The sequence below is a fragment of the Solanum dulcamara genome, chromosome 5 (assembly GCF_947179165.1).
Source record: "Solanum dulcamara chromosome 5, daSolDulc1.2, whole genome shotgun sequence".
In the NCBI taxonomy this organism is placed as follows: domain Eukaryota; kingdom Viridiplantae; phylum Streptophyta; class Magnoliopsida; order Solanales; family Solanaceae; genus Solanum; species Solanum dulcamara.
The window spans coordinates 79,444,208-79,471,383 of NC_077241.1; the positions used below are offsets into that span (position 1 = coordinate 79,444,208).

At 35.5% G+C, this 27,176-nt stretch overlaps 3 protein-coding genes across 4 annotated transcripts; 1 reads left to right on the plus strand and 2 right to left on the minus strand.

Annotated features, from left to right (window-relative positions):
• Positions 1 to 1,145: 1,145 nt before the first annotated feature.
• LOC129890204 (beta-amylase 1, chloroplastic-like) lies at positions 1,146 to 7,632 on the minus strand. The gene is made up of 4 exons (XM_055965766.1): positions 7,000 to 7,632; positions 2,555 to 2,765; positions 2,361 to 2,477; positions 1,146 to 2,269 (listed from the first exon to the last, which is right to left on the minus strand). The coding sequence occupies exons 1-4, from the start codon at positions 7,506 to 7,508 to the stop codon at positions 1,478 to 1,480; spliced, it is 1,629 nt and encodes a 542-aa protein (XP_055821741.1). The 5' UTR covers positions 7,509 to 7,632; the 3' UTR covers positions 1,146 to 1,477.
• A 4,185-nt stretch (positions 7,633 to 11,817) lies between these two features.
• LOC129890205 (luminal-binding protein) lies at positions 11,818 to 16,194 on the plus strand. Its single transcript, XM_055965767.1, has 8 exons — positions 11,818 to 11,995; positions 13,192 to 13,459; positions 13,545 to 13,759; positions 13,853 to 14,095; positions 14,442 to 14,921; positions 15,027 to 15,181; positions 15,296 to 15,378; positions 15,471 to 16,194. The coding sequence occupies exons 1-8, from the start codon at positions 11,938 to 11,940 to the stop codon at positions 15,970 to 15,972; spliced, it is 2,004 nt and encodes a 667-aa protein (XP_055821742.1). The 5' UTR covers positions 11,818 to 11,937; the 3' UTR covers positions 15,973 to 16,194.
• Positions 16,195 to 16,679: 485 nt separating this feature from the next.
• On the minus strand, positions 16,680 to 26,103 carry LOC129890206 (glutamine-dependent NAD(+) synthetase). Of its 2 annotated transcripts, none has more exons than XM_055965769.1 (14): positions 25,984 to 26,103; positions 25,626 to 25,829; positions 24,516 to 24,821; positions 22,522 to 22,745; positions 22,249 to 22,352; positions 21,634 to 21,768; positions 20,819 to 20,987; positions 19,988 to 20,123; positions 19,067 to 19,205; positions 18,701 to 18,877; positions 18,262 to 18,429; positions 17,873 to 17,968; positions 17,640 to 17,768; positions 16,680 to 17,114 (listed from the first exon to the last, which is right to left on the minus strand). In XM_055965769.1, the coding sequence occupies exons 2-14, from the start codon at positions 25,817 to 25,819 to the stop codon at positions 16,896 to 16,898; spliced, it is 2,196 nt and encodes a 731-aa protein (XP_055821744.1). In that variant the 5' UTR covers positions 25,820 to 25,829; positions 25,984 to 26,103; the 3' UTR covers positions 16,680 to 16,895. The 2 variants fall into 2 exon arrangements, with proteins under 2 accessions (XP_055821744.1, XP_055821743.1); XM_055965768.1 differs by having other exon boundaries at positions 25,626 to 25,834.
• Positions 26,104 to 27,176: the final 1,073 nt, after the last annotated feature.

Sequence of the window (27,176 nt, forward strand, 5' to 3'; positions counted from 1 at the left end):
TGGAGGTGGGGGGTATTCCTTAATCATATTTACTTTAGTGTATCTGGTTTGACATAAATAAATGTAGGTCAGTATAAGTTAGGCAGGGATCCATGTTTTAGTACGAAAATGCTTTTCATTATTGCTTATAAGCATCTTTCCACTTTCTTTTTCCCTTTTTTCTTGGATTTATTTACCAAATAAAGATGCAAAATTGGCTTTCTATTAATTATATACTTTCAAGGTTAACGAAAATAGAAGAAAAACTTAGTTTTTTTTTTCTTTAGCTTATAACTTTTTTAAACATAATTAGTAGAGCTCAATATATATTAGTAAAAAATGTGTCGACGAGATTGCCTTGTGTGTTTAATATTTAAGTACTTGTTAATTAAGTCACCTTAGATGAAAAGTATAATGGAAAGAGTGATAGAAAGAGATGTATTTAAAATTTAAAGTCAATCTATTTGAAATGATTAAAGTATATTGTTGCTATAGCCGGGAATTGGAGGGGACAGCTCTAAGGGGGTTCAGTTGATAAGTAGATGTGGAGTATAAATCATTTAACTTTTTGATGTGATTATTTTTTGAATTATCTTAGTGAAAATTTTAATTCTGTACTGTATAGAGTGTTAGTTATGAGGTTCATCTGGAGCGAGTAGTTTCAACTCAACTTTTATATACGTGTTAGAAAGAAAGTCACTAAATTAGTACAAATAAATGAATAATTGATCCGGACCCAATAAATTAAATGAGTTATGATAGAATCACAATCTCAAACTTATAAAGTTAAAATCTTGAATCTGTTTTGATTAATTTTGTATTGGTGTGTACTATTTCTTATGGATGTTGTGTACATCACCTCATTTTCTTTGTTTATAGTGGACTGACTGATTGATTCCTTTCACTTCAAAATTCACATGGGCTCCTGTTGGAGATGAATGAATCTTCCACCTTTTTGTAATTCAATTTGCTTATCATTAAAATCAGGACCAATGTGTTGCTGCTTTTCTATTTCACTATGCTTCAGACTAACCCAATAACAAAAGGTTAAAACACATCCAAAGTACGTAACATAATCCCTCTTATATTAGTTTAAATTGCTTTCCATTTCACTTAAATATATTGGTCAAAGACTATCCTGGTCACAAATCCCAGATATTATTAAATTAGAATACAAAAAGGTGCTAATTGTCATAACTGAACTGAATTATCTTTACCCAACAGTTTCACCTCTGAGTTGAAATAGAGGGGCCGGCCATCCATCCTCAAAATAATAGGAAGGAAGGCACCGTTATGATACAAAGGAAATACTCATTTTCAACCTGCTAGAGGACCATTACAGTACAAGGACAAAAAATCTAAGCGAAAAAGACCAAGCTTTTGCAACGCAATTCACAATAATAGATCAGAAGATGCTACAGATATACACACCCTTGACTTGTCGCGGGTGAGAATATGCAACTAGCATTAGGAATGCCTACAGGTTGAAGTTTTCTTCCTAGTATGCAAGAACAGCTCCAGCAGTGGCGGATGCTGATAAAGACGAAAGTGGCATATCACCTTCCCCGAAGCCTAGTCTGGCTCGAAAAGTTTTGGCATCAGACATTTGTCTCACAAAACGAGTAAAGCTAACCCAATTCCGATATTCAAACAAGTTCTTGTCCATCCTGACAAAATTGAATGAGAAGGTTGGTGTTCCTGGACCATCCGAGTAGAACTTAGACATCCGTAACACCTGTTGAAACGATCCGTCATCCAAGCTACTTGCAGAGTTTTCACCTTGCAGGGGAATGTCACATATCCTAGCGGCAAGTAAGAGTTGTTTTACAAAACCTTCTGGACTACTGGCAGGATTCATCTGCTGCTCTTCTGCATCTTGCATTTCGAAACATGTACAACACATGGAAAAACCATATCTGCCAAACACGCGAGCAATTGGCAGCAAACCATCTCGAATTGATGTATTGTAGTAGCCAGCCGTTAGCTCAGACGGGTGAGACTGTGTGCCATAATGCCAGTGAATCCCAGCCACTTTCCCTGACAAATTAACTTCAAGACCACGGAATATGGTCTCTGCTTCCCTACATATCCTCTCACCGTGAAGCAGTAACATCCCCGAGTACCATGCAAGGAAGAACTCTCCATATGGTGTGTTCCAAGAACCGTCACTTTTGAAAAACTCTGTGCTTTCAGGATCTTGCATTAAATTACTGGCACCAATAGGTCCACCATTGGCCCACTCACGCATTCCTATCTCCCCAGCACAAGCATTTAAAGATGCAAGCATATACTGCCAGTTCAAAAGAAGACAATCACAATTTTGGTTGGATAGGGATGACATGGAAAATCAATTGAGCTACATAACATCATTTTTTCCACACCTTATCATAGCATTGGAATTCGCCAAGTTCACGTGAGCGCCAAGTCCAAGCCAGCTTCTGTAAAGGGCATGAAGGATATCTCAACTCACCAGCAGGGCCCATTCCAACTTGGATATCCTGCAACATAAAATTCAAATTGCATAGGTATGATACCGTTAAAAATTAGTAGGTGAAGTATTAAGTGAGCATCATACAGTTATGACGCCACCAAGGAATGTTATGAAGGTGTCACGGAAGCTCCTCATAAATTCAGTATATGCTTGAATTGGAGATCGTCCGTGCAGAACGGGAAGAACATCACATCCTAGGGATATATATTCCATATTCCGTCTTCCAAACCTGTCTGAATATGTTAGATCTGGATCTTTATCGATTTCTTCACGAACCCACTGAGGAAGAGGAATCCTAGCAGCAGCAAAAAGGAAAAAAAATTCAGATAGTGAATCATCAACTAGAAGCAATCATTTCTAATGGAACTGCAGAGGGAGAGGCAGAGCAAGATCAAGAGAGCACAATGCTTAAAAAGTTCAACAAGCACCCAAGGGTGTAGCCTAGTGGGAAATGAAGTGGGGGGAGAACCATTAAGTCTCATGTTCCTCTCTACCTAAGCTTTGGCATGTAGAATTACCTGAAACCTGTGTTTGTGGGAGGTAGCAGATACCCGTTGTAATATTTGAGCCACGACCAAGCTGTCCCCAGACACCATCGTAATAAAAAAAACGAAAGAAAAAGAAAGATAGATAACTACCCCGAAACATTGAAATTTAAATAATTAAAATTCCAATTTCCAGTCAAGGTGTACAAATAGAGGAGAGAGCATTCAGTAATAGGGAGTCTATTGTTGGATAGAGACAGTCCAGTGACTCATCAGCTCACAAAACGGCCATCAGAAGACAAATGCTCTTCTGCATAACTAAACACTTACTCTACATATTCTCTTATCTGCCACAAACACAGATAGACTAGGACCAGCTGAAAACAATGCTAACCATTGGTAGAAAAATAACAATCAAACTCATTTCTCTACTTGTGCCGAAGAAGAACTACCACCGATGACTAAATTAACCTAGTCATTGCAACTTTTAGCATAAATATATTTAATCAGTATTAAGATTTTATGTTTGTTTTTTTTAAGATAATTCAAATTTTTCATTAAATAAAACATTGATATCTAAATAGTTTGTTGGTTATGCATTCAACAGGGTATTCTCCCTTTACACCAAAAATACAAGAAATAAAAACCATCTGTTTATGCTTGCTATATCATTCTCGCTATTTTGAAACAATCTTCTGTATTTTTCACTCCACAAACACCGAAAGACAAAAAGATTTAACATAACCCATTATCCGAGAAACAATAGAGAATCCATTCTTTTCAAAAAAAACAGAAAAGAATCAAGTAACCTTCTACTAAACCTCCAAATTGATTGGATGAAGAAAATGCCCTATTCTGAAGCAACAATTCACCTAAAAAGATCAAAGTGAGAATTTCCATAAAAAAGAGAGCAACTTCTGTTGAGCTTTGGTCGTGCAAGGGTACAGCAGAGAAATGGCATTGCTACAAATTCCATAGGGAAGATCGTGATCTTTCTTCCACCATCACATTTTCACACACTACCTTTATAGAGAGCGAGGGGGAGAGAGCGACTTTGTGTGTTCAAAATGGCGAGTATTACATCCAAGTGGAGCTTTTAGCATGTACTCCCTACTTACCAAAGTGTCAACTTAGCAAAAATCACACCCATTAAGAAATCAATAAATACAATATGTAGTTTGTAAACTACCCCTATTTAATAAATGTATCTTGAAAATTGAACATTATTAAGAAGATGGAGTATAAGGGTATAGTTGAAAAAACATATTAATTTGTCTTGAATCCCTAAGGTGACACTTATTTTGGGACAATTTTGTTTGTTACGGTGACACTTATTTTTGGACGGAGGGAGTAAATATTATATTAAACATTTATAATATAGCACATTTGTACAGAAATCCATTGGTATCTGTTAAATCGTGTGACCTCATTTAAGCGGAACAACAATTAATACTACACCTCAATCTCAAGCAAGTTCGGACCGACAATGAAAATAACAACAAGCTCATCTTAGGCCAATACAATACAACAATAATATTTAGTACTAAAAGTTCTCTATATTTTTATAGCATTCTAATCCAGATATGACTAAAGACTAATAGAAAGCAGAAGACCTGAAGTAAACATGGTAATGTGACTAAAGAACAATCCCAACTATTAGCTATCGCCTATATAAATCTTTTACTTTGACTATGTCCTATTTTTTCGCTAGATATAAGTGGGTTCAAGAGATTATAGGTCTTTCGACATAACTTCCTTCCACTTGATTTTAGGTCTGCCTCGTCCCTTTTTAACACCTTAATTAACTATAGCTTCACACCTCCAAACCGGTGCATGTGGAGGTTGAAGCCAGACCTGACTTAACCAACCTTCTCTCTTTAATTATCAATGTGTGCCACATGCACCTTGTGCTAAATGTGATCATTTCTAATCTTGTATGACCACACATCAATGTTGGCAACTTAGCATGTGTATCCCAGTGACACTCATCTCGTGGATATGTTAGATTTTAGCGGCCCAACATTCAGTGTCATTTAACATTGTTGGTTCATTTAAAGAGACGGACACTTTTATTTATTTATTTATTTATTTATGTTTGCAACACGATCCATCATTCACAAGCGTGACTCTTTTACTATGGATCAAGCAGGTGGTACTCTTTTTTGCTCATTGATGACCATGAGAATTTGACTTAGGACCCTGCTTGCTATGATCCCATATTAAAGAATTTGACGACCATTCAACCCAAAAATTATAACGCAGCAAGTGAAGTAGCCCAATAGCTTTATAAAATCCCATAACTCCAAAATCAGGCTACATGTCGAGAAGGGTGCAAAGTTATATAGTTGTTTCATATAGCCATAATTTAAGAAAAAGCACGCACATGTCCCTGTGAGAAAATTATATAACTCAACACCCTCCCGACATGTAACCCGATTTTGATGTACTTAAGTGAGACTTATGAATGTGAGAATGGGCTCACCAATACCTCAATCTACTACCATGTTGAAGAATTTGAGCATGTAGCCTAAAACCTTAAGACAAATGACACATATTGGGAAAAATGAATTGAATTGTTTGATTTTCCCTTCAAGATTTAGAGATCTGAATCATGTTTACAGAGTAACCAAAAAGGTAAAGATCAGATTATATCCTTATAAAAGTTACACAATTACAGAGATTGGGGATCTCTCCATATTGACGAGTTACAAGATCTTAACATTACATATATGAATTATTACTTCACGATATCAACTTCCCATACGTCTTTGCCAAAGATGGTGGAAGATGAATTATGGCACAAGTTAAATGGAGAAAACTAGATGCATAATACTAATAAATCAGATACCAATTATATACCAAAAAGAAACACTTTGTTCAAATAATTATTTACATGGAGGAGGCTGTCAAACTTTCTTGTTCGTCCATTTCTCCATGCAAATTGTGCCACTTTTTTTAATTCCTTTTCACGAAGCCAATCAATTTCGAAACATGAAAATCAATCAGTTTCTTTTCTCACCAATCAAAATTGAGTCAAGTACCTAACAGGCTACTCTCTTTGTTGCAAATCATGTGTCATTTCTTATTTAGTTGTCCGATAATTTTGTCCACTCTCATTAAGGAAGCTTTTGCCCTACAATAACTTTTAAGAGTTTCTACTCCTGAAAAAAACTAACCATGGAATCCACTTTTATATAAAAGAGGATCCACTGTTTTAACTTGTTTGTTAAAAATTTAAGTGCAGTCATAGGCTCATAGAATTGGTTGTTATGGTAAAACTAAGTTATAGACATGCAAGTTATGTTGCTCAAAACAAAAATACATTTCTCTATGATCTTATTTGAAACTCCATAGAGCAGACAGTACAATGCGAGACATACAAGTATGAACATTTTTTTTAGAAATTAATATGTAACAGTATGAAACTTGCCAGAATATACAGAATCAGTCAGTTGAACCTAATTCAAGGCAGTCCAAGCAGCTTCTCTTACTCCATTCCAATATACAATCACAAAAACTAAGTAAAGGTGTTTGAGCTATATAAGGTGAAATTAAACACATATCTAAGTACTGTTTCCAACATTCTGATTTCCAAACCACACAACCCATAAGCTTCATTTACTTGCTTCGCCCTCCAGCAAGCCCTAATGCTTGCTAGAACACACACAAAAAAAAGAAAAAAAAACTACACAATTATGAGTCAAATGGCAACTGGCAAGCTTACTGGAACACCAAAAGAGACGCATATAAAATGTGCATTCCACCATATTACAAGCAAATGCTATTCAAAAGATTCAACTAATAAATGACAAACGCGAAGAAACTTAAATTCATTTAGTCAATCATGTGAACTACTAGCAGCAGCTAGACATTCTACTCTTCGAGTTAATTTGTTTTGTGGTTTGAGATTTATATTTGCTTTGAAAAAAACAAAAAAAACGCGTTTGAACGAGAAAATAAAGCAAATGTTAACTGGAAACAAACAGCATTTTGTTTTTGGTATCCAAACAAGAGTAAAAGAAGAATTTAAGAACGTGTACCAACCAGAAAGGATCATCAGGCCCTGTACCGCACTGATGAAATGCCATTAAAGCTCGAACTTTCAAACCACAACGCTTAGCCAACACCACAATCTCCAAATACCCTTGCCAATTATAAACCCTAGGCAATTCCCTCTCCACCAGTCCCCACCATACCTCCATCACAACTCCTTCAACACCAGCCGCCGCCAAAGCACGAAACGACTGCGTCATCGCCTTCTTCCTCTTCAACGTCCCTACCGGTAAGCTAACAGCATCAACCGGAAGAGTGACGAACACCGGCGAACCTCGCCATCGGTGGTGAGTAGACACTCCGTGCTGAAGCTCGTACTGGAGATCACCGTCGAATCCATTAGATGAAGATGAGTCGAGACGACAAGCCAAAGTGAATCGCCTAGCTTGAAGCCGAGTTTGGATCGGTGAGAATCGAAGTGAACGAACTGGAGTTGAGTCAGTACGAGTACAACAGATAGATGCCGAGAAAGATGGAGCCGATGGCGAAGCGATCGCCATTGTTGAAAAGCTTCTTTAGCTAGGGATTGAAAATGGCGTATTTATAGAAAAGGTAAAAAATTAACCGCTGTGTAAATTAGATGGGAAGAAAAAAGCAAGTATACTGGATGCTCTAGTGTGAGCTTGTTCTCATCAGTACTCATAGATGAACTTTTTTTATTTTATTTTCTTACCTTATTAAAAAAAAAAAAAAAAAATAAGAGGAGTTTATTGAAACATCAACATTTTAGCATTAAATATGACTCTATAGTTATAATCTGTTTAATTGTAGATAATAGCAAGATGTTAGGGAAGGAGGGAAACTAGAGGCGAACGAGATCTGGGACAGTGAGGAGAGAATGTATTTTTTCGCTGATTTTGAAAAAAAAGAATACAAAAATAAATTAATTTATATCAAAATGAATACATATTAAGAGGAGAGGGGCGAGCGAGACCGAGAGACTGAGGAGAGAGGATTGTATTTTGTATTTATTTTGCATTGCAATCTATATTTATTTTATATCAATTGTATTTGAAATACAGTGAATTTAATTGTATTCATCCTCTCTTTGATTGGATACAAATACAACTGACAGAGGGGGTGAATGTATGTTGTATTCGTATGAATGCAAATACAATCAATACAAAAAAATACAAAATATAATTTTTTGAATACAATTGAAATAAAATACAAAACTCTCATCTATATTTATTAATAAAATTGACACATCTATTTTGCATTGTATTCGAAATACAACGAATACAATTGTATTCATCCTCTCTTTAATGGGATACAAATACATTTGACAAAAAGGATAAATGCATATTGTATTCATATGAATACAAATATAATTGATACAAAATAATTTTTTTCAAATACAATTGAAATAAAATACAAAAATTTTACCTATATTTATTGAATACAATTGATACGTAATAAATTTAAATGTATTTCTTCTTACAGGCAAGAGAGAGAGGGGCGATAGAGGAGAGAGGACGAGAGAGAAGAGAGGGCAAGAAAGAGGAAGGAGAGGCAAGGGAGAGAGTGTGCGAGAGAGAGGAGAGGGCAAAAGAGAGGGAATAGAAATATCAAATTAGGATACCATTAATTTGCTAAACAATCAAAAAATTGTTCTTTTTGATATTTTTTTGAAACTATAACTATTTTCCAAAAATAAGTTGATAATTTTTCCTTATTTTATTGGAGAAGCTACCTTATTAGACATATATTCATACCAATGCTTTTATATAATTATGTATCTTACCACTAATTAAGAATTTCCTACCATATATCAAGAAAGATATATCTATACACATGTATTTTTGCTATCAAATACATCAAAAATAGGAAAAGGGGTGAACGAGATAGGAGAAAGATGAGCGAGATAGCCATGTAGCCTAGATACATGCACATCACACTAAACACATGTATCTATATGCATTTTATTCGCATGTATTTGAGATACCTAGGAGAGTGACGAACAAGATTTCTCTATGTATCACAAATACATATGAATCTATTTGGATACAGTGTATTTAAAATAAATTACATCTAATTTTGTTCTCATATATCTCAAGATACATGTATCTAGACGTATCTCGATGCACCAAAATCTGATAAGATTCGTAATATTGCAAACTAGGGTGTATCTAAGTAATTAACTCCTAAATTAGTGAGATTTGTGTAAGTTTGCCTATTTTATTTGGACTATGTTCGTAACTTTAAAATGTATCACTACAATTTAATGTGTATTTCCTTATATACCAACATTTCTCCATGATTGCCCTAATAACTTTTTTATAGATCGATTGAAATTTATTTTATACATATATTTATTGTTGTCAAAAAAATTGTTGAACTCAAGATAGCAAATGCACAGGTCAAGTGGGTATTAAGTTTTTTTTTTTTTCTTTTTTTTTTTTAGAAAAAAGATATTGATTTGAACTTATCATATATATCTTTCTTTTTTTTAAAAAAAAAATGGAGTCAGAAAAAGGAAAAATGGGGGGAGAAATTACAAAATGAAGAATTAAATTCTTACCAATTAAGAATTCCTTGGGGAATAGCCGACAAAATTGAATAGTTAACCAACTGAACTATAAAATTTTTCCCTAGTATATATTAAGTTTTGTTGTTGCCAATAAATTAATTATTAGATCCGAAGACAATGAGTGCATAAGTCAACAATGTAAAGTATATCTAAGAGCCCGTTTGGATTGGCTTTAAGTTGGTCAAAACCAACTTAAAGTCCTTTTTTAGCTTTTGGACGTGTTTGCCTAATGGTGACTTTAAGCCATAAAGTTCTTAAAGTCAGTCAGAAATGAAAAGTTAGGATTTCTAACTTTTTTTTCCAAAGTGCTTAAAGTCATTTTCTTTGACCATGGAAATTACTTTTATATCCTTTATATTTTAACTAAATTCTCAAACTACCTTTTTTTATTCTTTTAACCCTAAAATTCACATCATAACCATTTTTATCCAAACACTCAACTGTTTATTTATAAAAATAACTTTCAGCACTTCAAAGTTCTAAAAGCACTTTATACATAAAAGTTACTTTTTTTAAGCCTATCCAAACGGGCTCTAAATCTATAACTTTTTTGGTGGCAATACATTCGAAGTATATCTCGGTGCCCGTAAAAAGTTGTTACATTTGAAGCAATAAATGCATAGGTTGGTATATTAGGTATAATTGTGACGATAACTTAGTAGTGACAATCAATTCTTACTCTACATATATATTAAATTTCCTCCCTAAGAATTAATCGATCGATAAATTCATTAATAAGGTGGCTTTAGCTTATAGGTTACTGGTGAAAGATTACAACTTATCGATTACAATGTGAAGATTCAAATTTATGTTTTATAATTTTGGAAAAAATTATATTTTTAGGATATGTACTTTTTTATATTTTATAAGCCAATAAGAGTGGGGGTCGAACACAACATAACATAATTGTACGGAAAGCAACGTAACGTATACAATATAACCCTTTTTATTTTGCCTCGTGGCCTAATTTGATTGGCGAAAGTAGGTGGAAAGGTTTTATATATATGTGTAAACAACAATTGTCTTTGCCGTATACTCAAAAATCAATATAAACAATAATTGTCTTTGTTGTATACTCAAAAATCAAAGGGTTTCTCTACACACCTTTTTTCGCCTCTTAATTTGCATCTCAGATTTTTATAACTAGGATTCTTTGAAGATTGAAACTGGCCTGGTGAATTTTTTTTGCCTTATTTTCTACATCTCCTTTTTTTTTTTTTTTTTTTTATGTTGTTTCTTTCTTGTTACTTTCATTGTTTTAGTATTGTTGCATCTCGTCGATACGATAGATTGATTTCCATACTAGTCATATGCCTAAACCTAAAATTTTACTGTTTATATAATTTTATTTATTTTTTAGTGAATTCTTTCTCCATTATTCATTATTTGTAAACAGAAATTTAATAAAAGCATAATTTTCGGATCTTCATTTTTGCATCCTTTTTTCCTCTTTGATTAAAACAACGGAGTTTGCTTCATTAGATTTCTTATTCATAATATATAAACCTAATGAAATGATTTTAATGCATTTCAGAAAGTATCAATTTAGTCCTATATCCTAAGTCTTATAATTAACTATACTTCATTCTTTTGTTGTTAAAATAAATAAAGCTCTCATATGTGTAAAACAAAATCCTAAATTCTTCCGATTCTTCTTGAAATCAATCCAAATACAACAAAATTATTCTCTTAGTAAAAAAATTCTTTCCGATCAAGATTAATTAAGAAATCAATAAACCTCCATGGCTCTTTCAAATTAAGATCATTTTTTTTTATATGAATTATGAAACAAAATTAAACGATATAAGAAGACACAATTATTTTATAAATTGATAGTTCACATACAATAAAAAACCTCTATTTATTTTGACAAAAAATAAGAACTAACTTTATTTTATATAATTTAGTAGTAAAATTGATCAAGTTTAAGATCATATTCATCCAATTTATACATTAAAACCAAACCTCATCATTTTGATTATTTTATCTACTTAGTAACTTATCTCTCTTATGTGTGCGGTCAAAACCGGTGGTGATCCGTAGGCCTACTTGAAATTGCTAAGATCTAACGGTGACTCGTGTTCAGAAATGAAATTGTACGGTCCAGATCATCCCAGCACAAGATCAATCGCCATTGGCGGAAAAATTCACTGTCCTCTTCCTATTGGTCCACGTCATCAGCAAGGACGTGTCTAATGTCACTCGTTGAACGGAGACCCCCTCGGGTCTTTTCTTCAGTTTCTCACAGTATAAAAAGGCTCCCGATCACCTCGAGAGGCTCCATAAATATAACTCTCTCATCATTTCTAGTTCTTCATAACTGAGAAAGATAAACACATTGAAGGATCACGTTGTGTTGTAGCTTATAGGTCTGTACGTTGATACAGAAGGAAGAAGCTATGGCTGGCTCTTTGAGGAGAGGCAGTTCTCTCGTCGTGTTAACGATCGTTCTATTAGGTAAAAATTATGTTTCTAATAGCTTGTAGATCTGTTTTGATTTCTGTTTTTTCCGGTTTATAGGATTTGATTTGTTATGTTTGATCTTAAAAATGTAGTAGATCCTAGATCTGTTAGCTTTTGTGTATAATGTATGCGTTTTTTATTTGTAGATTTGTATGTTAGATGTGTTAGTTTTAGATCTGGCGATAGTTTTCATGCGATTTCACTTAGATTTAGATCTGGCGATAGTTTTCTTGCGATTTCACATCTGTTTGAGGATTTGTATGGTGTTATGTGTGATTGATATGGTTTGTTTATGTCTCCTCGATGATGTTTAATGGCGAAATTATTTAGCATTGGGATAGAATAGTCTATGATTCACATGAGTTATTTGATAGATTGAAAGAACGATGAAGAATTATTAAGTGGAAATAATGCTGGAATGAAATTAGTGTTAGATGCTCCATCATCTAAAATTTTAAACAAATATTTATCCTATCCTCACTGCTATTTGCTCCTGTTATCGTTTTTTATTGTAGAATTACATCATCTAATCAGATGCTGATCTAGGATGTTTGATTGTGTTGTGTGTGTATTTTATCTATTTCTAGTCCATGACAAAGGTAGCTGGTTCATTCACACCGGTGCATTCGTCCATGTATGTTATTCTAGATCAGATTTAACTCCAGAAATAGAGAAACAAGGTCACTGTTACGTTGGCATTGCATATATCCTGAACTTTTACATTTATGTTTTCCTTTTTTGTGGGTGACTAAGCTTTTTAATATTGGTGTTTTGAATTTATACTTGATAGAAAGCTACTAACTTGGGATGCATATATGGAATGTGGTTCTGGATGATGCACATTTATAAGGATTGTTTTCAGAGCCTATGGATAATAGTCCTTTGAATATGCTAAAAGTTACTGGTTTTTGTTGATACCTTATCTATGTTCTATGACCCTTTTTATTTCTACTGAATAGTACGTATATTGACTTGAGTTGTGTGGAACAGGCACGAATGATTTATATAGCTATGCCAGACTAGTTTGGTATTGATAGGCATAGTTAGTTGTTTGAGTGATTGATACTGCAGATACATTCACACACGTTCATAAATATATTCCTTTTGCTGTGTTTATGTCATGAGTTTCATCTAGAACTTGCAGAGTCTGGTGAGCCTCATTTGTTAGCTTACTCTTTTCCTTGAAACAGGCTGTCTTTCTGCACCTTCCAATGCAAAAGAGGAGGCCACCAAACTTGGAACTGTCATTGGAATTGACCTTGGGACAACCTATTCCTGTGTTGGGGTGTATAAGAATGGTCACGTGGAGATTATAGCTAATGACCAGGGAAACCGGATTACACCATCATGGGTTGCATTCACTGATAGTGAGAGATTAATTGGTGAGGCTGCGAAGAACCTGGCCGCAGTCAACCCAGAAAGGACAATATTTGATGTTAAGAGGCTCATAGGCAGAAAGTAATGGACAATTCTAATTAATTTCATTTGTTTTGTTATGATTGTGTAATTGTCGTGCTTAGAGATGCTTTACCCTTTTTTTCAGGTTTGAAGATAAGGAAGTACAGAGGGATATGAAGCTGGTACCATACAAGATTGTAAGCAAGGATGGAAAGCCCTACATACAAGTCAAAATCAAAGACGGAGAAATTAAGGTATTTAGTCCTGAGGAAATCAGTGCCATGATTTTGACAAAGATGAAGGAGACAGCTGAAGCATTCCTTGGGAAGAATATTAAAGATGCCGTGGTTACTGTTCCTGGTATATTAATATCAAGGCCTAGCTATTCAACTTTTTTCGTTTTCATTTTTCTTTCCCATCATTATTTATAGTAACATTCTTTTGTCCCTGCAGCATACTTCAATGATGCACAAAGACAGGCTACAAAGGATGCCGGTGTTATTGCTGGATTAAATGTTGCTAGAATCATTAACGAGCCAACAGCTGCAGCCATCGCCTATGGACTGGACAAGAAAGGTGGTGAGAAGAACATTCTTGTCTTTGACCTTGGTGGTGGGACATTTGATGTCAGTATTCTGACCATTGATAATGGCGTGTTTGAGGTTCTTGCAACTAATGGTGACACCCATCTTGGAGGTAAGGATCTATGGTATAGAAACAACTGAAAGTTGAGACATACTACATTTTGGTACTACTAACCATAATGCTGTTAGGGTGTCCTGATTGTAGTTTTTAATGGGCTTCTCCTCAACTTGATATTAATGAATGAAATGCTAAATGACTTTCTATTGATTGCACATTAGTGAGGTTGATCTTTTAGAGGGTCTGTTATGATAGCTGAGGCCTAATTTTGGGTTTTGACACTGCTGATTGTTAATTGGAATAGATGGTCATTATTCAACTTAACGAGGAAGCTTCAAAATCACCATCTTATGAGATAATTATTCTTAGATTTTTTTTGAATGTCCCATATTTCTTGCAGGTGAGGACTTTGATCAAAGGATTATGGAATACTTCATCAAGTTGATCAAGAAGAAGCATGGAAAGGACATCAGCAAGGACAACAGAGCTCTTGGCAAGCTAAGGAGAGAAGCTGAGCGTGCCAAGAGATCCCTTAGTAGCCAGCATCAAGTCCGGGTTGAGATTGAATCATTATTTGATGGTACTGATTTCTCTGAACCACTGACCCGTGCTCGCTTTGAGGAGTTGAACAATGATCTCTTCAGAAAGACAATGGGACCCGTGAAGAAGGCAATGGAGGATGCTGGGCTACAAAAGAACCAGATTGATGAGATAGTTCTTGTTGGTGGAAGCACCAGAATTCCAAAAGTGCAACAGCTCCTTAAAGACTATTTTGACGGGAAGGAGCCCAGCAAGGGTGTTAATCCTGATGAAGCAGTTGCTTATGGTGCTGCTGTTCAAGGTGGTATCCTCAGTGGAGAGGGTGGAGACGAAACTAAAGGTACATGATCTAATTAGTTTTCTTGCTACAATTTGCTTGTTGGTTTTGATAATGTGTGAGTTTGCAGCTTTTAACGATTGATTCTGGCATGTTTCTTATGTGCAGATATTCTTCTCCTGGATGTTGCGCCTCTCACCCTTGGTATAGAAACCGTTGGTGGTGTCATGACCAAATTGATCCCCAGAAACACCGTTATCCCAACCAAGAAGTCCCAGGTCTTCACCACTTACCAAGACCAGCAGACCACCGTCTCCATTCAGGTATTGCTTTGCTTCATATTTGTGCAATCCTATAGCTCATTGTCCAGAACTGTTCATTAACCTGTGCTCTGGTATGCTCTGATTCTCAGTGTTTTCTCGACATCTTGATGACAGGTTTTTGAAGGTGAAAGGAGTCTTACCAAGGACTGTAGGAATCTTGGAAAGTTTGATCTCACTGGAATTCCCCCAGCTCCAAGGTCAGTTACATTTCTTCTCTTAGATAATTGCACAAACAACTTTTTGGAATCCTATTGGAATCTGAATTGGAATCTTGATATTGTTTGAACAGGGGAACCCCACAAATTGAGGTGACATTTGAAGTTGATGCCAATGGCATCTTGAATGTCAAAGCAGAAGACAAGGGTACTGGAAAAGCAGAGAAGATTACCATTACAAACGACAAGGGCCGCTTAAGCCAAGAAGAGATTGAGCGGATGGTTCGTGAAGCAGAAGAGTTTGCTGAGGAAGATAAGAAGGTAAAAGAGAAGATTGATGCCCGTAACGCTCTGGAAACCTACGTGTACAACATGAAGAATCAAATCAACGACAAGGACAAGTTAGCTGACAAACTGGAGTCTGATGAGAAGGAGAAGATTGAGACAGCAACGAAAGAAGCCCTCGAATGGCTAGACGATAACCAGAGCGCCGAGAAGGAGGATTATGACGAGAAGCTCAAAGAGGTCGAGGCAGTCTGCAACCCAATCATCACAGCTGTTTATCAACGATCAGGTGGAGCCCCAGGTGGCGGTGCATCGGAAGAAGAAGAAGATGATGGCCATGATGAGCTGTAATCTCTTCTAAAAATCTCCATTGATACTGCAAAGATGCAGGAAATGAGGATATATAGAATAGTTTGAAGTGAGGGTTCAAGTTTTGTCAATTTTTTCTGAAAAATCTCCCTTCGCCTAGTTTTTTTAGGTGAAGATTTTACTGAAAGGATGTTTCCGTTCTTTGAGAACGACGACTTGTATGTTGCTTCGATCTGTTAAATAGAACTTCAGACATTTTATTTAGTGCATGTTTATGTGATATTTGAGCATCATAATCTGAGTCCTATTTTAACCAAGTTATTATTGTTGCGCATTTATTAAAGATTTGAGTATTTAGTTTTAACAATTTGTAATGTATTTACACAATCAAAGGAACCACATTATACACTAAAGATGGTATATACTTAAAAAAAACAGTACGTACATTCAAAAACCATATTGATGACCGGTCGGATTACCCAGTATAGTTATTTTTTGCTCTACAAATGAATAAAAACTTAAGTTTGGTTGGAGGAATTAAAAGGACTATTTCGATATAAAATGTGAGAGTGAATCTATCGTATAATAAGTTAATAATATTACTTAAAATCAGGATAAATTTTACATAACAATTGCGATTTTTTTATCCTATATTGAACACGGAATTAATCTTAGGATAACCTGATTTTGATCCAAACGTATCCCTAAGTTCCCATCATAATCCGACAAACTTAAGAAGAATGATAGAATTGATCTCAAAATATAATTTTTTGTTTATACAAACATATCACAAATGATGGGGTTTACATTATTGAAAAATGTTGAACTGATTTTGTTAAATACAGGGAAGTAAAGAGTAAATTCGACGTAAATTAGACTATCTGAAGACTGAATACTTGGAAAGCACTTGGAAATTCAATCTCTCCTTATCAGCTGCATTATGAGGTAAACCTTGTAAGTTAGAATTAGAAGCCAGCTCTTGGATCACCCGAGCCTGCGGCCACAACACCCATCCCTCCATCAGCTGTAACGTTCACATTTTCCCCGTCAATCGATTTTGTGAGAGCAACTTTATCACCATCAAGCTCATTCACAAGTTCATCAATCTTGCGAAATTGATAAGGCCATCGGACATTGTACAGGAACTGGCGCAGATCAAACCTATTGTCCTCGGGTGAATAACTCTGCAATACAAAAAAAAGTCATATGCTTCTCTAATGAAATATCGCTGTCATTTTATTATTATTTTACTGTGAGTAATGATGGTCTAAGATGAACTTAAATGGAGCAATATAGTCAGTGAAGACTCATATAGGCGAATTTGACTTGCTTGGGATTGAGATGTGAATGATGTGATGGTGCTTCGCTAATGAAACACACAGAACAAAAGTATGACAATGTTTTAATCCTTTCTACTGGCTCTGACTATCTGGACTTAAGTTGCATGGATATGGGAATGAGTAGGTATCGATACAGGCATGTGTAAGTATCCCATATCGATACAGGCATGTATAAGTACTACAAATACCTGTGAAGGAATGAACGTTGAGCCTAACTCAAACCCAAAAGCTTTCTCGTGAGTCGAGGATTGCCCAAGACCATATAAAAGACCGATTACCCCATCTATAGACGATGTGGGACTATTCTAACAATACCAGACAGATACTTCAAGGCAAGTAAAGGATCCACGCAACATAGAAGTGAAGTACCTCGGCATGATATGAAGGTGTCAGCACAGTCATCTTGTGTCTATTGATGGAATAGTACTTGAAGAAGTATTTCACTTTGTCAGCCACCTCTGCAGGCGTTAACTTTGTACCCCATTTGTAACACAAATTCTGCATATGATCGTTCAGTACTTGTCAAGGACTACAAAAATATGTGGATGAACTGATCCTACAGCAAGTCTGATTCCATAATGTCTTACAGAAACATGACAAACCTTAAACATTGATAGAGGTCCACAGCGGAAAATCTTGCGCAACCTTCCGTACACTGAAAGTTCTTCATAGGTCATACCCATATCCACTTCATCCAACTGTTCCACAAATATTGTAATGTAAGAACTTTTAATTGCGCTTGATCACTTCTTCATACATAATCAAACTCCAAAGAGAAGTTTGAGAAAGAGGTGACCCAGGGAAATGTGAAAAGTGATGGCAAGATGCCACTCAGAACAGCAAAGACCCCTTTCGTTCAACCATAAGTACATGAGAGCTCTCTCTCCAAAATGAAAGCATAAGAAAATACTAGAAACAGGAAACAATTGTCACCTGCATTACTAGAAAAAACATCATAAACTGAAAATTGGGAGTACACTGAATCAGATACCTGACTGTAATTTGCGCGTATAGGCTCCAGTTCAGCAGTGGGCGGTGCAGCTTCAATCTCTGCCAGGGATGAGTAGCCCAGATGAACGGCAGCCCATTTCAGAAATGTTCGAAGATCCATCTTACTGATACTTCCAATTGGATTTATATCTGCTGAACTACAATCATACTGCAAAGATAGACAGTTATCACCAGGATATGTGTTGGAGAAAAAAGAGATCAGTTTAAGGAAAACCATGAAGCCAATTTGTTACTATCTGTTTATTGACATGCTCCAAGCCTAGAAAAACAACTACAAGGAGAGTTCAAGCCAGCCGCAAATCAATTCAAACAGCACTATAGTAGTAGTTGCCCCAAAATCCTCGGTTAACAAGATGCTATTATAGGATAAATGCTGTTAGTAGTGACACATAATTCAAAACAACAAAAATTTCTTCTACCTTTGTTAAGTAACCACGTAATCCTTCATCCACATTGGAGCTACCCAAAACCAGATAAAAACCAGATTTGTTATGGACCCATGGAAGCAGAGATGCTAACATGAATGCCAGGACCATTCGGACCCGAGCTTGAATGTTTTGCAACCCTAAATTTTCAATGTTTGATCCCCCATCTACCTGCAAACAAAAGAATCAGGTCAAGATTGCACAGTGAAGCAATAGCTTAGTCTTTATTCCAGATATGGTTTCTCTTGGTCCAACCAACTATTAGTTGGCCAAACAATATGAGGTAAAAAGGTTTAAGTTAAGAGAACACATAACAGCAAATAATTAGATAATGGTAAAATTTATTTCAAACTATTCTACCTTGTAACGTGGACGCTTTCCAGTGAGTGTTTGAAACAGAGAGATTAGCGAAGAAACCACTCCATCGATGCTCACATTAAGATGCCATGATCCTACCTCATCAGCCAACATCTTTGCCCGAGTTGTTGTGGCTTCTGAACTGTCACATGCATACACTATCAACAACACAAGTTTGGCTCAATAATCAATTCAAATAGCTCTTTTTTCAAACACAGAGTTCTGGTAAGAACAATGTTAGAGTTCTCCACAAGAGAGAAGAAGCCCCTCAGAGTTCTCTAGTGAAGAAGACATCTATGAATCAATAGAAAAGGCCTGAAATATTATATTTGATCATCTGCTTCAGTTGGGGACGATCATTCTTGCTCTAATTTACCCCACCATATAAAAGTGAAACATGTAAAATTTAAACCCTTAAAGCAAAGGTGTCATTAGATTCATGGGAATATGTACTTCTCAGCCTGCTATTGACTCAATTGATATTAGGGAATAAATGTCATTTAAGAACGCATAGGTAGGGTTGACCCCTAGAATTCTTGAGGAGGGGTATCAGCTTTGGTTTAGCAGGCAGTAGCACATCAGTTAGTCCAGCCAAGAGCTCATGATGACCCCAATTCTCATATTTGCGAATTTCAAATTTCCTACGTTTAGTAAGATAATTAAAAGGCTCCCCAGACCCCAATTACGGGACTACACTGGGTATATTATTCTTGTACTAAAAAGGCTCCCAGTTCTGTACAAGAAGTATGCTGCCCAACGCCAGGCAAATTCAAAAAAACTCCAACTGAAAATTAGCAAAGCAGCTATAAAGGAATTAATTATTACTTGGAGTTCCAATTCCATGCCAATTAAGGAACCAGAGAATACATGTCGATCAGAACAAAAAATCTGAAAAGGACAGAATAATGGGACTTACTTTCTTACCTATTTTCAGATCCCATAAAAACAGTGTAAAAAATGCGTTTAGCAAATTCTTTGCTATCCGTGGGAAATTGACCATCAGCGTAATGGCCAATTCGAATGGCATCTGCTTTTATCTGCTTGTCACCATTTGCAATTTCTGCATAGACATTACTTATAATTAAACTATACAGAAAACAAAGCTCAATAGTCTACTTATCTTCAGACAGGCTGGTCATTCTATTTACTTTGAACTTTTATGACGAAATAGAAACTACGAGCAGCATGAAGCAATTTATCAGTCAGCACAACATAAATGAAGACATAGTACATGTATTGGAGAACATGCCTCTAGAACACTAGATGAAAATAGCTGATCTGTAGCAGAAACAGAACCTTGACCACGTTTACAACAAATCAAGGATACTCCTAAATTTGGCCATTTGTAGCATTTTCAGCTCAGCAGCAATGCCACAGAAAGTTAAATCCTAAGATCCTAAAAGTGAATGATCATTCTTTAGACACTTGTATATTTTAACAACGAAGAAATCCACGCTCACTTTTTAAGCGAAGGAATCACCAGATTTTAATCCAGGTAATAATTTGAGTAATCAAACAGCAAAACAATTATCTATCATTTTCCACTGGAGGCTATTGGTTCACGTAGGAAACTAGCAGAAGGATTAACCGGATATAGGGGAACATAACGACGGTATTTTGATCCTGCACTGTTAAACTAAGGAAAAACCTATGTACTATGACAACAATACGAATGTCAAAGACTAGCTACAAGTACAGGAAAATAGCTAGAACACAACAACAAGTATATTTAGAAGGGCAGGGAGTTCAATAAACCTTTTACCACAAGCTGGCACATTGAACCAACTATAGCAGCAACGGAGGAACTATCAGCACCACCAGAAAGTGGAAGCAGAAAACCAGATGCACCACTTCTTCTTAGATAATCCCACAGCCAGCAAGCAGGTCCAAGTGCTATTTCCTCCTCAGGAGAATGGTATCTAATCTGGAAACAGAAAGCAGTTCACTAAGCCAACTTAATCAAGCAATGGAAGAATCAACAAGACATTACACTCAAATATATGGCTTAAGATGCAACAAAACTCAAAAGAAGATAGAACTAAATGTAGTATATAAAAGGCTGAAATATAAGATGCTTTGAAACATTCAAGAAAGAACTAGATGGAAGTGTAACCCAGTCTTCTTCAGTAGATGGGATGAACCCATTTTAAATTTTGGCCAAGGTTGTGGAATAGACTTCAGAGATTGGCAATTGAATAGAATCATGTGATTAGAGATCGACAAAAATGGAAATGATCAGAATTCATCCCCCCCCCCCCCCCAAGGCCAAGAGGAGAGCAACAACTCATCCTTTCATATAGAGAGACCCTCTTTTTCCTGACAGACATAAAATAATGGCTCCTAAAATGGTAACTGTAAAGTTCAGTCCACAGCAAAAACTCCATTTGGAAGACCTTCATAATAGCTTCTTGTGTCTAGGAGTACAACAAAATCTGTTTATGAAAAAGGGGGAAGGGGCTTGTGCATAAGGTTTTAACTCAGCAGAGCTTCTTAAACAAGAAAAAGTACGGGGATTAGTCATTACATGTACATATGTTGGTTTTCAAAACCATCGACCTTACACAAGTTACCTTGAGTGGACTTGAAAGTGACATTAGGAGGTTAAAAGGTTGGCAAAGCTTGTAAGGCACAAATACTTTGGGAACTTTAGCTTTACAACTTGCTTGCTCTTGAAAGCTACTGACAGATGATCTGAGACTCGCAACCTGGTAAAAAGGGGGAAGTAAGAACCATTGCCATTTAACAAAATGGATAACTAACAACACATACTAGATTTCAGCAGCAAGAGATTTCACACAACTATACATATGAAGCCTCCACCAAATGCAAAATATGCTGAAGTTCGTACCACTACATTGTGTTATTTCTTTCAATAAAACAAGCTTCACATATCAAGATTTGGCTCTTGATTGACAGGCATATCAAAATGTAATGGTTTTCCTCAAATTAGTTGAGCTAGAACAATGTGGAATCAGTACTAAAAAGCACGGATGAGCAACAAAACACATGCAGATTACGAAGTCGAGTCGGATTAATATTTACACCATAATCTGATCCAATTTGTTAGCATTAGTTTGGAAACTGCAAAAGACTTAGACATCCACTTACCAACTCGCAAAAGAGGAACAAGTTAATGATATTATATAACAACATTTTTAGATATTGAGTTCAAAATCGTAACATACCGCATCTAGATCAATTTGAGCAAAAACCATTTCAACATCCTTCAAAGAAAATTGTGAACCTTGTGCTACCATATCTCCATTTACAACTACACAAGAACATCCATCTGCCAAAGGTAAATGAATAATGATTACACGGTCATAACAAAACTGCTAAAACAGGTTACCAAAGTGAGTTGAACACAATTATCTTCATATCACCTAAGCTAAGAAATACAGCTCATATAGATTACTAATATGGTAGATTATTGCAAGGACAAAAAACAGGCTTGCTACCATAATAGAGACGACCACCATCGCATCCTTGGTGATTACTGTACATGTAAACTCCCCCTCGAGTATGTGTGGCACTTATAAAAGCACGATTGCGAAGATCAAGCTTTCGTAATTGATGATGACTTCCACTTGCATTCATAAACACTTCAACACCATTTAATGCAAGCTCAGCATGAGGAGGTTGAGGAGTAAAAAGTTCTTCACAAACTTCAGCTGCAACAGCTCTGAAAGCAACATTAAAATGAAGCTTAAAACCATATAAAATGATGGGTAAAGTCGATAAGCCGCAACTTATCTATTATTACACATGCATGATTTGTTTGATTGCTAAGTTCGGAAATGTGTTCTAAATAAGAGAAATCTCCCATGATATGTGGCCACAAAGAAGAATTTAGGCTAGGCAGAGAATTTTCATTTTTGTTTCTCTTATTCCAATTTTCCTTTGCCAGATGAGCACATTGCAATCAAGAATTTTATCCTTTTCCTTTTTTTGCTTTACAAATATAAAGAAGTTTCACAAAACTACTCAGAAGATAACATAATCTCGAGTTACTAACTAAAATCCTTCAACTTATATCATTGTTAATATTTCAAATATAGAAGTGTTTACAGAGATTAAACTTAGTTAAGTAGCAGTTTCTCAACCACTATGGAAATCACAAAGAATGACAGACACCAAAATGACTAGACTACAAAGTGGGGCTGAAATTTTGTGGGTGCTGAAACATAGCTCCTTTCTAAGTGACTTCTGTACTCTAGTTGATGAATCGATTAATGTTACATATAGACTTAGAATATTGGAGCCTTGGAGTAACTGGTAAAGTTGCTGCCATGTGACCAGGAGGTCACGGGTTCAAGCCTGGAAACAGCCTCTGGCAGAAATGCAAGGTAAGGCTGCGTACAATAGACCCTTGTGGTCGGGCCCTTCCCCGGACCCTGCGCATAGCGGGAGCTTTAGTGCACCGGGCTGCCCTTTTTTATAGACTTAGAATATTCTGGACATAAACTTCTAAGAACTAGTTATGAAAGGATAATCTTGAACAATTATCCCCATCTAATGATAAGCAGAAATGGAGAATTTATATTTCAATCTCTCATGAAGTTGTTTTGTGTCTAATTCAAGGTATGGTCTACCTTTCTCAGAATGTTTTCAATATTTCATGGTAGAAAAAATTTGTATCTAATGTATATGTTCAATGATAGGTAATATTTCATGCATCACCTATTAAACTAGCTGGTTTTTATACTCATACCCTCTTATTCTTATGAGAAAATTTCAAAGTGTTTTGTTCAGATATTCACTTTCAAAAAGATGTTATGCTAGAGGGGAAGAAAAAACTACTATATAAAATGATAAAATGAAATACAGAAAAACTGATGAACCCAAATACATTGAACTAGAACCAAAAAGCAAAAAGGCCAGTTCTTTAACACTTTTTGATTTGTTTTTGGTTTTTGACTTTAAAGTTCTTTAAATATATGTGTTTTGGTTTAGGCAAAAACTGGATCACCAAAACTATGCACATTACGAGTTAAAATGATAATTTCTGAAAATTTAGAACCTTCCCACAAATATGTTTTACCAACCTCAATGCTAAATTTAAGTCACCCAACTTAATATAAGTAAATTCTAAACACATGAGTTTTGAAACTTAACACTGCAATTCTATATATGACTACTTTTCAGTCTTCAACTCATTGTTTGTTTGTTTTTCACAAAGCTTTCTGATATTGAATAACCAGGAAAGATAGGTTCCTTAAACGACATCTAGATCAAATAAAACTAAATAGAGGGATTAAATTCTCTTGTAGATCAAGTCGTCTAAGTGTAGACAGACCATCACCATAAACTAAGCAACCAAGAAGTCATGCAAATTCTGTTTTCAAGCCGCCCAATCCACATCAAACAAGAGAAAGAGCGGCAGAAAAGCAAAACAATATCAAAAAACAAATACAATGAACGTGTATTAATGACTGGGAGAACAGTAACATACGTGTCTAGAAACTGGACATAGCCATAACCAAAGGGTACTGTTGTCTGAGACAAAGCATCTGAAACTTCACTTGGGAGATGAAAGTCCTCAAGATGATCTTTTGATTTCCATGCCGTAAACCATCGGAGTTCTCGATAGTTGCCATCATTTGCTAGCCACATCTTTGGCCTTATCATGATTATTTTTCTGTTTAGGCACAACACTTGACAGTTGTAACGTTCTGAATCTTTGATAACAGGCATACCGAAGCTACATAATATGCCATCAGTCCAATCTCCTAACAGTAATTCTTTCAAGCATTCCCACCTGCAAGTTTGTGAAGACATTACAAAAGGGGAAAGAGCTCAAATGGTAATTTGGTTTCCTCATGAAAAGCTCCTCTACTTTTTCTGATGCCAACTTCAGCAATTGTTTCTTTTTAAACATCAACAAATATTTTGATAATGAGAAACATTGATGATATCACCATAATTGAATTGCTGCAATTGTTGTCAGGGCCTTAAAAACAAAGGGAATTCCATCTCAAACAAAACAATAGCATATTATCAGATGGGAATAAATCACCTAGCGTTTTTGCCTCTGTTGGGATTTGAACTTGAAAAACTCATGGTTCTCGACCCATTTCATAGGTCACACCCTTGATTGGTTCACTTATCTAACAATCTAGACAGCATATATGAGGTGATTCACACAACTCAACAAATTTACTCGAGTGTGAGAGAGTCCTCCTCACTGAGGTAAAAATATTCTTTTCAGTGATACACAAACACTGATATCTGTTTTCAAAGCATTTGGCCATGAATATTTTTTTACTTTTCTTTGGAGTTGAATTCCGAAACTCATGTTTGGCCTTAAAATTCCGAAATTCAACTGTTTGAAATTTGAAAAACACAAAAAAGTCATTTTCACTTTCTCCACTCCAAATCACTCACAAACTTCATGAATAACTCCAATTTGTATTCATACAAAAATTACATTTTCCAAATACGCCAAACGGGTCATCATAACTACCCTACTGAATTGTGTAACGCTAATTTCATGTAAAGTTTGCATTTTTATAGATGAAAACGCTTCTTATTTATCAAATTCAGCAAAAAAAAAAAAACTTACGCATGAGCAACAGTATCGAGTTCCAAAAAATGATCTTCACAACCATATCCAGTGATTTCAAGCTCGGGTCCTAGCCTAATCATAGCTCCGGCAGCTTTAGCCTCCGCAATAGATTCTTTAATGTTACTCAAATTGCAGTCGAAATCCATAGCCCATTGGTTCAAATTACATGTAGCCACTTTCAATAGCCTCATCTTCAATTCACTATTCTGCAAAATTTCAAACTCTATATAAACAAATTCACTTCAAAATTTCAAACTGTATATAAACAAACAAATTCATTTGCTGCTATTTATAGATTTTGCAATGTGAATTGATACAAGAAAATAAATAAATAAAAATTACAACTTTGACGCACCGTTTGAAGGGTTTATGAGTGGAAAGTCCCCAGTCTTGGGAGATATAAGAGTTTTTGACACGTCTAATTCCACACCAATTCTTGATTTTCTATTGGAATTTTTGGGTGCAAATGGGAAAAGATTGATAGATTCCTCTAAAATAAAATATTATTTTATATCTCACACAAGATACTAATTGTTGGGAGGATCATTGACATTTATACCCTTATTTAGTGTCTCATAACAAAAAAAAAAAAAAAAAGATTTTTCGAGTCATAAGTATATATACATTTTATGTCTCATAACAAAAAGAACGATTTTTCTAGTTATAAGTATATATAGTTAGACAATACTTTAATTACTTAAGTATAAAAAATAAAAATCAGTCTATTTTAAGGGGCAAAAATTTGTGAACTCAAAAGTATATGATGTTTGAATTCATAAATCAATGAGATAGGAATTATTTTTACACAATTAGTATCAGTTGTGTAAAATTTTTCGAAGGATAAGATAAGAGTAAAAAATAAAAAAGCTTGAGGGGTATATTCTTTGATAATTTCAAGAAGAGAGAGGAGATGAAAATGAACATGTACAAAAGAAAAAAGGGAAAAGACTCAAATATGTCATCGAATTTTGAGAAAAGGTTCATTTATGCCATCCGTAAGAAAAGACTCATTCATGCCATTATTTGTAAGCTGAAAGTATTTTCTATTTTGCAAAACTATTTTGTACACGTAGCCAATTATGATTCGGCCACATCATTAACTAAATTATTTTTTAAAATAGAAAATGTTCAAATATGCATAGCATCTTTAGTGTCCTAATTTATTCTTCAACTTGTCTGTCCCTAGTTCATAGTGATAGCTACCTTGAAGAGTTCATTTATATGGAGAGGAGTCCTCTCATAGATGTATATGTATTTAGGAGGGATTAGTGTAGGTTCCTTTTTCTCTGCTTCTTTTGTGCAGGTACTGCAGGGCTGCAGCACTCTTGGAGTTCTCCCAATGCAAACCTGTAATCATAGAAGCATCCCCATGAAAATACAATGTCTAAATATTACCATATGCTGGATCATACATAACCAAAGGTGCAGTGGTCAGCTTGTACAATGCAGAGCTACAACACCTTATGCTTGATCACACACACCAAAGCTGCAATGGCCATCATATACACTGCAGAGCTGTAGCATAGACATCAACAAGGCTTCAAGGGA

Excerpts from the sequence above, each read along its gene's own strand:
- LOC129890204 (XM_055965766.1), bottom strand. The coding sequence starts at position 7,508 with ATGGCGATCGCTTCGCCATCGGCTCCATCTTTCTCGGCATCTATCTGT. Across the intron at positions 2,766-6,999 it reads GGGCCTGATGATCCTTTCTG|GATTCCTCTTCCTCAGTGGG; the intron begins GTTGGTACACGT and ends TGCTGCTGCTAG. Across the intron at positions 2,270-2,360 it reads AATTCCAATGCTATGATAAG|TATATGCTTGCATCTTTAAA; the intron begins GTGTGGAAAAAA and ends TTGAACTGGCAG.
- LOC129890205 (XM_055965767.1), top strand. The coding sequence starts at position 11,938 with ATGGCTGGCTCTTTGAGGAGAGGCAGTTCTCTCGTCGTGTTAACGATC. Across the intron at positions 13,460-13,544 it reads AAGAGGCTCATAGGCAGAAA|GTTTGAAGATAAGGAAGTAC; the intron begins GTAATGGACAAT and ends CCTTTTTTTCAG. Across the intron at positions 14,096-14,441 it reads TGGTGACACCCATCTTGGAG|GTGAGGACTTTGATCAAAGG; the intron begins GTAAGGATCTAT and ends TATTTCTTGCAG.
- LOC129890206 (XM_055965769.1), bottom strand. The coding sequence starts at position 25,819 with ATGAGGCTATTGAAAGTGGCTACATGTAATTTGAACCAATGGGCTATG. Across the intron at positions 18,878-19,066 it reads GAAAGCGTCCACGTTACAAG|GTAGATGGGGGATCAAACAT; the intron begins GTAGAATAGTTT and ends TTTTGTTTGCAG. Across the intron at positions 17,769-17,872 it reads GACCTCTATCAATGTTTAAG|AATTTGTGTTACAAATGGGG; the intron begins GTTTGTCATGTT and ends GATCATATGCAG.